Source organism: Phaethon lepturus, unplaced genomic scaffold, assembly GCF_000687285.1.
Source record: "Phaethon lepturus isolate BGI_N335 unplaced genomic scaffold, ASM68728v1 scaffold9170, whole genome shotgun sequence".
NCBI classification, from domain to species: Eukaryota; Metazoa; Chordata; class Aves; order Phaethontiformes; family Phaethontidae; genus Phaethon; species Phaethon lepturus.
In genome coordinates, this window is record NW_010509789.1 from 71,109 (window position 1) to 83,920 (window position 12,812).

The 12,812-nt window shown below is 41.0% G+C and overlaps 1 protein-coding gene across 1 annotated transcript in view; it reads right to left on the reverse strand.

The window, feature by feature from the left end:
• Nucleotides 1–12,603, reverse strand: part of GLI3 (GLI family zinc finger 3) — a 72,519-nt gene extending 59,916 nt beyond the window's left edge. The window contains 3 exon segments of the mRNA XM_010285535.1: nt 5,696–5,842; nt 11,717–11,922; nt 12,599–12,603. Of these exon segments, the coding sequence (XP_010283837.1) occupies nt 5,696–5,842; nt 11,717–11,922; nt 12,599–12,603 (358 nt within the window).
• Between the last annotated feature and the right edge of the window lie 209 nt (nt 12,604–12,812).

The following is a 12,812-nucleotide window of genomic DNA, read 5'->3' on the forward strand; positions in this document are numbered from 1 at the left end:
AACAGTTTCAAATGTGATTTCCAGGAGAAACACTTCTGAAAAATTACTTCTTATGGATCTGAAGTCCGGTTTTGAATCTGTACAACTACAAAGGGATTGCCACTTATTTAAGAAATTCATTACAAGCCTGCCAAACATGGACTGATGGCTACTGATGCTAACTAGAGACAGGGTGCACAGGTTTAATCAAAAAAGTGGAGCACTTGTTAAGAATACTAGCACCTGCACATCTCTCCTTTGAAGGTAGACTGGGCAACAAAAGCAGGAGACAACAGTTGTGTTTCATTGCTTCTGCAATCAGACACCATTTATTTTCTGTGCCACAACCGCACAAGCAGACTTGTCCATACTCCAGCCCACATCTCAGAGAGGACTGAACAGACAGCTGTTCAAAACTCTTACGATTTTGGAGAGAAGCACTGTCACCCTCGAGAGATCACAGAGGAGGGCAATAACTGCAACGACTTCCCTCCTCCTCCTCCCCTTTCTGGACGGAGCCCATCTCCTTTACCCCTTGCCTACGTCACCCCATGGCTCTTGTAAGAGGACCCTCTCCGCCCATCGCTCATTAAACGCCTCCCTTGCCTGCCAGGGCACCCCTGTCCCAGCTCTGCGCAGGGTGCACCGGATCTGCGGCCAGTGACGGAGGAGCCAGACGCTCCTTCCAGCTGCGAGAGGCAAACCCCGGACTTCAGCCACACCATGCAGCAGTCTCGGGCTTCCTCTGCTCCTCCAGGCAGCACCTGTTTCAGGTCGCACCTAGATCTGGGAATTTGGCAGTCCCCTCCATCTACCTGGGACAGGAACAACTGCCGAAGGGCAAAGGGCCAACGGCCTCCTGCAAAAAGAGAGTATTTCTGCTTCACAGCAGGAGCCAAAGGCTGACGCCAGGCAAGAGCTCTACAGAGTCTGACTACAGGAGAGGGGGGATTCGCTTCAAGGGAGGCCACAACTTTCAAAACTGAAAATACAATTAAATGGAATTACTGTTTTTTCAGATCTTCATGGTTTAATTAGGTTTCGCATGACTAAAAAGTCTTAAACATGAGCTGACCACTCGTTACGCTGCAGGATGTTTGTTAAACCATTCATTTAGCGTAACATCAGTCTTAGTATGTTACTATAAAAAGGAATAGGTCACAGTTTGTCAGTGCCTCTGAATACTAAACCAAACTTTTCAGCCTTGACCAGGCATTTATTTTAAAAACAAACACTTCAATATTTATGTAGCAATATGATATGTTCATCTGCTCACAGTATTCTCCCACCGAAGCATTACATTCCCCGCTCAATAATGCTTTAGAACCAAAAAATGCAGGAGCACCAATTCACTAAAAATCCATTTACCTCTGCGCAAGTGCTGAAAAAAACCCATCAGCTTTGGCAAAGCATGAAAATGGAAGCTGACAGTGAAGATTTGTTTAGGAATGCCATTTTTTTGGAGTAGATGTTATGTTAATAAAAAGTCAGTAGTTGATAGTAAAGACTTGAGTCTGCCGACAAATAATCCAGTAGGTGTCAGAAGAAAAGATCTTATTCCTGGGGTGGAGATCAATTCTAAAATAACAGATATCTATCTCCATCATAAATTTCAAAAATGGAATATGCCATCCAGTAAATCTGCCCATGAATTTGATTTCTGAGTTGAAGTTTTTAGCATTGCTTAATCATTTATAAGGCAATCTTCAGACATGTATCATTTATTCCACCCCTTTAAATCAAACTTCATCAAACCTTTTATATTCCATCCCTTTAAGTCAAACTTCTTTGAACCTGTCTCAGGCACTAGTTTTTGTTGAAGGCTGTGATCATGGGAAGTTGATTTTTTTTTTTTTTTTTTTTTACATTAAAGCTTGTTTTTTCTTTCTTTTCCTTCTGGTTTCTGCTCACAGATGTGTAAACTTTGTTTTCACTTCATGAAAGTTCGTCATAAATTTTCTCTTAGTTTTCAAAATAGTAAATCTGTCATCAGTATGAGAGGAAAAAGAATGGCTTTGCTACTCCACCCTCATTCTCTAACCATGCCTGAAAATCAGAAATCAAACCCAGTCCAAAGCTTCTCACATTGGTTTAACTCTTCAGGCTGGCTGAATTTTTTTACATCAATTGGGTTGCTATCAGTGTCTCTAATGCCAAAAGGGGTAGGTCAACACTGAATACTTTCGAAAAAGAAAAATCTCCCACTCTGAGTGAGCATAGTCAAAAGTTAATCAGAGTGAGGATATTAATGCTCTCAGGGTGAATCTAGAAACCTCACGGAACATGCTTGCCTTCCACTGAACACCACTTAAAAGCAGAGTAAAACACATTCCCCAAGTGAAAAATGCAGGTATCAAACCCAAAAGACTGTGATTTTTTGAATTATTTAAGTGTTTAAAAGACACGTTTTGGCATACAGTATCTTTACAGCCACAACAAGGAATTTCAGTTGTTACTACTGTGGTGCTGTCAGTACCCTCCCCATCTATTCCCCTCCTAGTTACTTTGATGTTACACTTAAAGGTAGCACATCTGAGCCTTTTAGATTAAGCAAGAAGACTAGAAGACTTGGTCAGGGATTCTGGCCACCAAAACTATAGAAAAGCTTTATAGGAACAAAGAAAATCCTTGTCCACTTTTCATGCCACATGGGCCAGGATGAAGAAAAATGACAATCAAGCATACACAGTCTTGGCCTTATTCTTCCACGACATATTAGACACGGACAGTGAAGTTCAGAGCTTCAAGAAGTCTACTGCTCTTTAGGCAAGATTTAGTTTTCTGATTAATGCTTCTCCCATTCATATCATCCCCATTTCGAAATCAGTTTTCCAGCACCACAGAGCAGGACAAAAGGCCCCAAACTGCACAAACTGTACGTAACATGCTTTTATGCCCAGTGCACGCTGGTGTTGGAATTATTATTTGTACTACAGGAGAGGGTAGAGATGCCAAATTACTGTACTAGATGCTGTACAAACACACAATTAGGAGACAGACGCTTCACAAAAGAAGAACGATGTCTTGCTTGTATCTATTTGGTTGTTGTGTGGAATAAATGAGCAGCAGCCTTTGAGCGAGTTGAGTCAACTTGCTCAGAATTTGACAGCAGATAATGAGGGAAACTACCAATCTCTCTTCTGTTTCCTTTGACAGGACTGGGCAAAGGCGAAAGAGTACTTTTAAGTTCACCATACAAACACTTGAGAAGAAAGATCCAAACAAATGGCATTGCTTTGCATTGATCACTGTACTTCGTTATTAAATGCAAACATGGGCATTCTTATTGTTTCTTTTAAAAATGTCTTAATAACTTCCTGCTAATTGTTTTGTTCTCATTTCTAATCTAAATTGTGACAAAGAAGAAAGGGGTTTTCTTTAGCATGATGAATGATAGGACATTCAGATTCCTACTTAATGACAATTAATTTACTGTATACCCATGCAAGTTAAGATAGTTTTAATTAGTTTTTACACAGTAAAAGGGTAACTTCATACTCTATTTAGATAAAAGCAGCTATTGCCTGACTAAACACATTCTCATCAAATACAGAAGGTGAGCTGAGTGACCTTACTAGGATTCACTCTTATTTTAATTCTCTATTTACTGTTTAAAAATAACCCATTTGCATAATAGTGCTACACATTTTTTAACTCTGAAATAAACCCTAATTGAAAAGTTGCTGCTATAATGAATCTCAAATGTGTGATCTTAATTTTTAAAAACAAACACAAAACAAACTGAAGAATGCATTGCAAATATATCGTAGCTAAAGCTGGTGACAACAAGTATCCTTATTAGAGACAGCATTTAGGTATCTTCTGTAAATGGGCTGAAGTTACGGGCAAAGGTCAAAACATTTTCCATTAAAAGTAAGAAGTGATAGCATTCTTGAGATGCAAAAGCTCTCCTTTTATGTAGATAACAGCCTAGACAATCTCTAGTAACACATGAAGGTGCTTTGTGCAAATGCCATTATTTGTATGAGTACTGAAATGCTGAAATGTCTTCTGTTTTTCTTAAGTTTTCTGGCATACATCCGGGTATCTATCTTCCTATTCAATCAATGCATCCAAATATGTGCTTTGGTATTGGTACCTACATGCATTCGGAACCTCTCTCCCAATAGGAATCAAAAACATTGAAAGTATATATGAAATATGTATGAAAGATATCCTGCTTACTGGAGGGGAGGAAGTGTTGGACTAGATTTCGTTTAAAGATCTCTTCCAATCCAAACTATTCTATGATTCTATGATACCTTTACGTCAATGAAGTCATGTCCACTCATACAAGCTGGGGATTTGTCCTTGCAACTGGAACATAGCAGCAGATTTACATTACCTGAATCGTGCACAACAGAGTTTCTATTCTGCGAGATATTATTAATATTCATCAAATGCATTAGCAGCACACCTCGCCTCTCCCTATTCCTCTCAAAATCCGAATCAGGAAGTATCATGTTCTTAAGCTTTCAAGCACTGAATCCTGCACATTAATTTCTGGTTTAAGTCCAGACTACTTGTGTGGGTTTATTATGTTTCTGAAGTGAGTTCAAGGCATGTTACATTACTGTAAAATCACTATGCATGCTACCAGTGCAGTGAGACTGATAACAGAAACTGAATTAAAGAACCCTTCACTATCAAGGTAATGGAATGAAAATAGTTTTCCTGTCCAGTTCCACAACTGTCTTGCCTGATTCTTGTAAAAACTGTTGGTCAGTCAACTACTTCACGCCCCCAACCATGTGTTCTGCAGGGGTAGCTATCTATACTCCCATGCGTTCCAGAAGAGAACCTCCCAATTGCCACACTCCTTGAGATCAGCAGCTGTGGTATGCAGCCAACAGCAGGGAAGAAGAAACTGCATGCTAACAAGGATTTTAAAAAGCTGTGGGACAACAAGGTGGTCTAATGCTATTGTATTGCTTTGTACCACCAAGCAAGAGTCAACAGTCACCACCTTTTCTTGTCACCGCTTTTTATTTCCCATGTTGGAAGAAACCAAGAACATCCCAAAAAGCATGTAAGCATCTTATGACTAGAGGGGAGTGCTCTGCATAATCCCTTCTGGTTGATCAAAAGCAGCAGTAGTGAGGAGTTTGGCATGGAGTGCTCTCTTTTCCTCCTTCACCAGAGAAAGGGGAAACAGATTAGAGGTCTGAAAGACACTGAAGTAGGTAAAGGCAGCCGTTAATATTAGGGAAAAAACTAAGTTAGGATCCTTGACAATTCAGCAAACTGCTTCACCTTAGAAGTGGTCTCAAAGTCTATTGGTCTGTCATACACAACTTGCAAGCATGGCTACCACTCTCTAAAAAGGAGGAGAACATACTCTCCTAGTGGAAAAATAGATGTAAACCTTTCATTGACAGAGAGCTCATCAGGGAAATACTCACCCTAATGACAAAACTGAGTTACTGATTGTGACTAGAAAAGGACATTTTCAAAAGCACTCAAGCCCTGCTGGAAATAAAATTTATAACCTGTTTTCAGGAGCAGTCCTGTTCCTCTCCCTGCTTACTTTCAAAGCTTACTTTCAGACCCGACGTAACCCTTGTACATTTGGCAATCAATATTTTGGCCCTCCAGCCTCATGAGGATTACGTTGACTCCCACTTCTCTATCTGTGTGGAGGCCTTTTGGGTCAGACCAGGTGTGACCCACGTGGTTCCTTTTGTAGGACTACCTATTTCTAGAAAACATCACTTACTATCCATGGCGTGAAGATATTCCATATGAAGAGCACCGGCTCCTGCAGTGGCAGCTGAAGGAATGATGTCTGCGTACGGGCTGCGCTGGCCTGCCAACAGAGCCATCTGATGATAATATTCAGCTGGACTGACGCCAGCATGTGGAGCTAAAAACACAACATAAAAATCACTGTTAATGATGAAAGATAAATGAGAAGGAAAGTTTTATCACATTGCTGGTTTCTCTGGCTATTAAAACAGCTTGTTTATTTTTTAATGTAATGCAACGTCTGCAGTATGCCACCACCAATCAATATATTTCAACCAATGATACTGCAAAGACACCATTCAAAAAACAGCAAGGCATAAAATATTAATGAGCTCGGTGATCTCATATTTTTATATTTATTATTAAGTGACTCAAAAAGTGACAGGCTGACAGCAATGGAAACTAGTATGATTTATTTAGTGACATAAAAAAAGCAGGAAAACCTTCCTAGAGCTTTATTCCCCTTTACCTCATCCCTGGCCCAAAGGACTCCGTCTCTAAGGTAACAATGCAGCTAAACATCCATAAGCATTCAAGTTTCCAGAGTCTCTGCTTAGAGGATCTGAAGATTTTCACTCACAGTGGCAGTTTGTGTATAAGCTTAGGAGTAAACAAGGACAAGCACGTTTTCAGGACAAATACTAGTTGTCCATGAACAACATAGGGGCATTTTTTTGTGAGGACAGGCTGAAGTCAATGAATGCGGCCTTCCCATCCTTCAAAGCTCCTAAGTGTACTTGACACATGAGCATGTTTGCAGAGTCAAAACCAGAGACCGGATAGGTTCTACATCCCATCGGTGAGATTATCAGCGATGCAGTCCTCTGATAACGACTTGTATTAGCCTTTCTCTCCTCTAGAAATAATATGTGAGCTTTCTGTTCTGCTGCAGTTTTCAAGCATGCCATCAACCAACAGGCAACTCTGGACAAACACAAAAATCCACATAATTTTAATGTCATCTCACCTCAGCAGGCTTCAGATGGTACAATAAGTAGAGTATCATTTCATGGGCTTGTGTGAGAAGTACTCATAAAATAAGGTGGGCTCCATCCCCCTGACCCTGACTTGCTATGTGACCTGAGGTGAGCAGCCTTCCTCTCTGCTCTCCTCTTGTTCCATTTGCAAAACACTTAAAATTTCCTTACAATCACCAGAACATGGTATGTAAGTTTGCTGAAAACACTTCAGTTTTCTTAGGTTAATGGGCTACATCCCAACAGATTAGTTTTATATTATTTCATAATATTTAATAAGATTTTTCTTTTGATTCCAGCAACTGAATCTTGAATGGAAACAAAACTCTAAGCTGAAATTCTATGAATTACCAACTTAACCTGAATACTGTTACTCACACAGTATTACTAAAAAGCATAATTTATGTTTGCATCAGAAAATTGGATCCTAAATGCAAACCTTAGAAGGAAAGAATCAACATTTACACTAAAAGGAGGTATATTGGGTTAGTGTGGCAGGGTTTTGGTAGCGGAGGGACTACAGGGGTGGTTTCTGTGAGAAGCTGCTAGAAGCTTCCCTTGTGTCCGACAGAGCCAGTGCCAGCAAGCTCCAAGATGGACCTGCCGCTGGCCAAAGGCCAAGCCCATCAGCAATGGTGGCAGTGCCTCTGGGAGAACATATTTAAAAAGGGGGAAAAAAGGGCACACAGCAACTGAGAATATGTGAGAGCAACAGCTCTGCAGACACCAAGGTCAGTGAAGGAGGGGGAGGAGGTGCTGGAGCAAGCTCCTGGCAGGACCTGTGGACCCCTGGAGAGAGGAGCTCAGGTTTGCTGGCAGGACTTGTGACCCCATGGGGGACCCACGCTGGAACAGTCTGATCCTGAAGGATAGTACCCCGTGGCAGGGACCCACGCTGGGCAGTCTGTGAAGAACTGCAGCCCATGTGAGGGACCTCATGCTGGAGCAGAGGAAGAGTGTGAGGAGTCCTCCCCATGAGGAGGGAGGAAGGAGCAGCAGAGACGTGATGAACTGACCACAAGCCCCATTCCCCGTCCCCCTGCGCTGCTCAGGGGGGAGGAGGTGGAGAAAATCGGGAGTGAAGTTGAGCCTGGAAAAAAGGGAGGGGTGGGGGGAAGGTGTGTTTTAAGATTTGGTTTTATTTCTCATTACTCTACTCTGATTTGATAGGCAATAAATTAAATTAATTGTCCCGAAGTCAAGTCTGTTTTGCCCATGACAGTAATCGGTGAGTGATCTCTCCCTGCCCTTGTCTCGACCCACGAGCCTTTTGTTATATTTTCTCGCTCCTGTCCAGCTGAGGAGGTGATAGAGCAGCTTTGGTGGGCACCTGGTGTCCAGCCAGGGTTAACCCACCACAGGAGGTAAAACATGGCATTGGAGTTTGGAGAAAAGTTTATTCAGCACCAGATTTCTGAAATTTAAAACCTGTCTTTATTTTTACCAAAGAAAATGGAAGAATGTGCTTTTCATGTTATAATGTTAAATATAACCAATTTCAGGGAAGGTTCAGAAAAATAAAAGCACATCAAACAGGAACAGCAATGGCATAAAAAAATGAGCCGAGATAAATTAAAGGTTGTTGGTATTTTTTCCAAATTACAAATTGATTTCTCAATTAAATATAATCTACTTCAGCCACCACCACTTTCTGTGAAATGGTAAGAAAAATATTCGGACCAAATTTTAAAAGAGGAGTAACTCACACTGAATCACTGATTTTAAAAGTTTTACAGTAGTAGGCAACCATCATATCTTTCCAGACACACTTAAAATACTTCCTGAGCTTTCTGACATAAGTGTCTGGGTTAACTAACAATAACATTGGCTGCAAACTTTAACTGCTACAGAAAACATAGTGAGCACATAATTGCATTACTAAATGTTCCATATGCTGAGAAATGCTCTGGCGCTCTTTAAAGATCATTCCTTACCACCTTCTTCAAAGATAAAAAATTAGCCTACTAAATGATGTATTGCATGAAGGGTAAATGAAGGGTAAACGGGAAGGCCTGCAGCCTTGAATTTTCTCCTGTTTATTCCTGGGTAGCTTCGGCTTTGCCCCTGCTTTTTTTACAAAGGGAGGCATTTGCTTCTGCATTGTGGGCACTGCTGAGCTTCGTTTGAGCACACTGCTCTACACACACCAACAACTCAATCCTTACCCCTGCCCCAAACCCTCTGTGTTACTCAAAGGAGCCCTTGGCTGCCCCTGGCCCACCGATTCTGCTGGGTAAGGCAAAGTGACAAGACAGAAGACACTCTACCATTACTGCTGCTGTGGCAGTCATTAATTACAGCTGGCAAGACTTGTAGTGAACATGAAACTGCTCTTCGTTATGTTCCAGATTGTTTTGGCTCCCAGCCATCCCCAAATCTGTGAGTCAAGAGACTGAGCCCAATAGTACACTGACCTAATTATCTAACTGGCCTAAAGCAATTAAGGAAGCAAGAGAAATCTCACTATGACTTTCAGAAGAACAGTAACAACTTCCAAGTTTTCATAGTTCAAATGCTATACGACTTAAGCCATGGTGTCCATTATGTTATTAGTAAATTATGTGCATGCACCCCTTTAAATCATTGTTTTTTTAATTTGCATTCTAGTAGTGCCCATGCCGTGACTTGGGCTATCAGATCCCAGGAGCCTACACCTGAAAAAAGCATTTCATTGTATACCTGACTGATCACACAACAAACTATGGATTCCAGAGACCAAATTTAACAGCTTTTCAGTAAGCGTGTTGTTTTACTGAAGTATTTCCAATGCCTCGATGCAGTTACTGCATTTTCGAGAGGTGCTGCACAACACCTGGGCTGTGGTAACTGATAAAAGATGAGCCATGAGCCTAGAGGAAATGCGAAGTAACACGTAGTTGTTCAAAACCCAAAGAAAGGAGTTAATAGGTTTAGCTTGTACTTATGAAAGGCTAAAGTTGTGTATACAGCAAGCAATCAAAGCTCAGGGGATGAGCGTTAAGACAGAGTGTACTCAACTGCGTTGTCCACACCTGAGTGTCTCGTGCCATCTGAAAGTCAGTGGGTATCCAAGGCACTTAATGAGGCTGGCAGGTATGAGACAGGCCTTAGAGGAGAAAACTGTCTTACTGGGGTGGCAGCTGGAGTTCAGGCAAGGGACTTCACAGACCTGAACTGACACCAAACGCTTGCGTTGTAGACCGATGAATCTTAGCACCATCGTAGTTATGACAGAGCTCCAGACCCAAATGGTAACATGCAAGTGTCTGTATTTGGGTGCACTGAATAGTTCTCTAAACCTCCGCTGACTGCACTACCTAGAACTCACTGGACTATAATGGCAAAATGGCACACCAAGATCACAGATTTCTATACCGCAGAGACCTAAATTTAGGTGCAGGAATCTGGAACAAAATTCTACCCTGAGACATCCTAGAGTTTGAGAGAGATTACCACTGGCCTGGTGAACACGATAAAGCACATGTAGGAGATCTCTGCCCTTCTGGAGTGTCAGCTGGGTGCTGGGCAGACACCCCAATGTATCTGAAATAGCACTATATGCCTACATCTATGCAAGTGAATTCAGCATTGTGTACCTGAGACCAAGACCGTACACAGGTTAATGTCATATGGTTGTGTGATAGGTGGTTTCCTTCCCTCCTTTTTTCCTACTGGAGCACACCTTAAACATAAATGAAATTCTGCAGGAATGTGATCTGAAGATTACTGAAGGAAAGACAGTGAAGTGTTCTTGCACATTACCTTTTGTGAAAAGCCTAAATATACACCGCAAGAAATTTTCCAGTTTATGCCATTACACTATAGCTCTATCATGTTTATCATGTATCAAAAGCTCCAAAGCTCCCCGAGTCAAAACATGTATTTCTGAGCATTCAAATTGTTCCTTCAAAAAAAAATTTTTTTTAATACTTTGGCTAAAATAAAGAGGGTAGAATTAGCAAGGATTCATACAACATCCAAAGTGCTGCTAGGAAAGCCCTATGTGCATGCCAGATACCTTGACTGACAATAGGTCATTAAAATTTATTCTCATAAGACTATGTGCCCATAACTAATGGATTAACTGTAAAAGGTATATGTTCTTATAAGCGAGGATTAATTAGTTATCCATTTGGATAAGGTGCACCACTCATTTTTCAAATTCAGCTAAAGGCAGTTTAAGTCTGTTAAGTTTCTGCATACACAGGGAAGATCTTTCCCATAGTTAAAATAATAATTTTATTATCTTCACTACATATTTGTTTCCAAGCATGTTATATTTTAGTTCTTTTCAGCAAATGCTACAATTTTGAAATGTCAAACTGCTTATTTTATTATTGAAAAACCTAGAGTAATGACAAGAGTGATTGCAGGAGTTCACTTCAACTCAAATAACCTGGAAAGTAATAGCCATGGTCACACCAAGACTTAAAGCATCCAATATTTCAAGTAAACTAAAGGGGCCAGTCCTGATCATCAGCCATTTCTACATCAGCATCATTTCATTTGGCCATACCATTGGCTAGGATAAACGAAAATAATTCTACATAACTTTTAACAGAACTATTGACTAAATACAAGAAGTCAGTGCACGCTTCACATGATTCAAAAATATTCTTTTAATTAACAAACCTTTCACACCTGAAGAACGCCATGGTTATACACTGATGTACACTCCCAAAGAATCTGGCTCGATTCAGCGCAGATACAGCGGATTTCTTGGGTGATCAGAATCACACCCCGGGTCAGCTCCACAAACAAAAGATATCACAAGACATACACCACCCTTCAGCCTAAATTTTGAATGAGGCAGAGCTTTTTTTTTTTTTTAATTCCTTCTCCCTGAAGTTTCAACATTTGTGAGATGTACAAATGAGCCGTGATCGGCTGATGAAGTATTGAAACATTTATGACATAATGAATATGTCTGACAAACCTGCTGAAGCTGCTTTGAACAAGGGGGAAAAAATGTTGACAAGATTAATATAACTTAGGTTGCTACAATGACAGAAAACAGGAAACCTGTCTTAACCCACCATCTGTTGGGCTGAGTCCACGGGCTGCTGAGATCATGGAGAGGGATGGGCTGCTGTGCAGGGACCTGATGTAGTCCATGTAGGGGTTAATGTAGGGGTGAGGGGTGCTGAAGGGAGACTCCGATGTTGCAGCAGGATTTCGGTGTGGGGAAATTCTAAGGAACGGAAGCTCTGAATATGTCGGGCTACTAGATAAGGCAGAAGGCCTGGAAGAGAAAAGAAAGAAAATCAAACGAAAACCAGCCAAGTTATCTATATGATAAAGAAAAATACTGTAAAGGTAACACATTCATTTTTTGAAGAGTAACAACTGGGTTGCACATGTAGTAAGTTCCACTAAAGTCAACTGCATGGAAAGAAAAAGGATAGGAAATGAATTCTTCCCTGCACCTAGTATTAGCAACATTTCTCTGACCAATTTTAACATGACTTCGTATTTGGTTTAATTTTTACATCGCTCAATACCCTTTCCCCATGGAAAAGTATTTCACACTTTAATTAGTGTGAAATATGCACCCTGTGTACCACATATTAATTCTTGCTGCAATATGGAAGACATACTGAGATGCTAAGTCATTTACATCTTCAAAACCACGTGGCTATTGGAAAAAGAGTTTTGAGAGCTACACTGCGCCCACTCCCTTCATTCGTCAGCTTACTCTTGCTGAAAGATTGCACATTTATACAGAAGTCATTTCAGAAGACCCAAACTTTGGAAGCCATTAAGACAGCCGAGTCCTTTGGAGCATTTTTTTGTTGATGTTCCTTCCTATGAAAGATGCAGAAAACTTGGTGGCAAAGGAAGAAAGATTGCTGCCTATGTTTGGTTTTAGCATGGCACCAGAGACTGATGCCTCTAACAAGACCACATTAATTAACTACCTCATTCTTGCGAAAGGAGAGCTGTGGTGCCTTCTCAGGCTATACTCATGAAGCTGCGATGGACCAAGGCTGAAAGCTGAGTTTACAGCTGACAAAAGATAAATAACCTGCCATAACCCTCCTCATCATCCCCCCCCGTCGATATAACAGCGCCTGGGCTCTGCATGGAGACCCTTCTCTCACAGCATCCTGCCTGCAAAGGCACTGGAAAAAG